The sequence below is a fragment of the Monoraphidium neglectum genome (assembly GCF_000611645.1).
Source record: "Monoraphidium neglectum strain SAG 48.87 unplaced genomic scaffold scaffold01164, whole genome shotgun sequence".
NCBI classification, from domain to species: domain Eukaryota; kingdom Viridiplantae; phylum Chlorophyta; class Chlorophyceae; order Sphaeropleales; family Selenastraceae; genus Monoraphidium; species Monoraphidium neglectum.
This window is the reverse complement of record NW_014012464.1, coordinates 65-1,192: the sequence shown is the minus strand read 5'-3', so window position 1 is coordinate 1,192 and position 1,128 is coordinate 65. Positions and strand designations below refer to the sequence as shown.

General features: G+C 62.6%; 1 protein-coding gene across 1 annotated transcript; it reads left to right on the top strand.

Annotated features, from left to right (window-relative positions):
• Window positions 1-27: 27 nt before the first annotated feature.
• MNEG_6876 (hypothetical protein) lies at window positions 28-880 on the top strand (the record flags this gene model as incomplete). Its single annotated transcript, XM_014044647.1, has 3 exons — window positions 28-214; window positions 534-676; window positions 836-880. 3 exons carry the CDS (start codon window positions 28-30, stop codon window positions 878-880), a joined length of 375 nt encoding a protein of 124 aa, XP_013900101.1.
• Between the last annotated feature and the right edge of the window lie 248 nt (window positions 881-1,128).

The following is a 1,128-nucleotide window of genomic DNA, read 5'->3' as shown; positions in this document are numbered from 1 at the left end:
ATCCTCACCAGGTTTCATGTTTTGGACATGAAGCGCCCCATCCAGATGGGCCCCTTTGAGGTCACCCCCATCCGCGTGACCCACTCCATCCCGGACTGCTGCGGCCTCATCATGCGGTCTGAGCACGGCACCATAGTCCACACAGGGGACTGGAAGATCGACGAGGACCCGGTGGACGGGGAGGCGTTTGACCGGGAGAGCTTCGACCTGCTGCGTGAGCGGTTGATCGGGTTTGACCGGGGTTTGACCGGGCGCTCCGGCTCCGGTCCCCGTCGAAATGTAGGGACCTGAATGCTGGGTGGCTGCGGGGATTTGGTGGTTCAAAAACCCTGTGACGGTGTGCTGGTTGATCTGCTGAAAGGGTGTGGCGAGTGGTTTGACCGGAGGTGGCCACAGGGTCAGTCTGAATGCCGATGCCAACCACCACCTCGCCGCTAGAACCCCCCCCCCCCCGACAACCACGTGTCCTTCAACCTCACTTCCGACCGCCACCAACCGTCGCCAACCGCCATCCAACCGCCGCCAACCGCCAGACAAGGAGCCGATTGCGCTCATGATGTCGGACTCCACCAACGTCCTCGCGCCCGGCCGCACCACGAGCGAGCGGACGGTGGAGGCCGCCCTGGCCGCGCGCGTGCTGGGCCACGCCGGCAAGGGGCGCGTCATATGCACACAGGTGAGGGGCCGCCCGCCTGAGCCCGGGGCACCCTGTTTGCTTTGAGTCGGGGTGGGATGAGGCCGGGGTTTGTGCGGCGGGCTGTGAGGGGCCCCAGTGGGTGGCCGGGGAACGGCTCTCCTGCTGGCGCGAAAGCGGCCTCGCAGCTGCGCATGATAGTGCTTTGGCGGCACCCACACGGCGGCCATCTCCTCAAACTCATAGGACGTTCGACCTCTATATATCGCTCTCTCACACACACACACACACACACACACATGCACACAAACAATGCAAGCAACTTGCACACACACACACACACACACACACACGTTCACACACTCACACATTCACACAAAACATAATTGCGAAACTCCACACACACCCTCTCCTTGCAGTTTGCGTCCAACCTGCACCGCATGGCGAGTGTCAAGAAGGCTGCGGACGCGGCCGGCCGCAAGATTGCGTTTGTG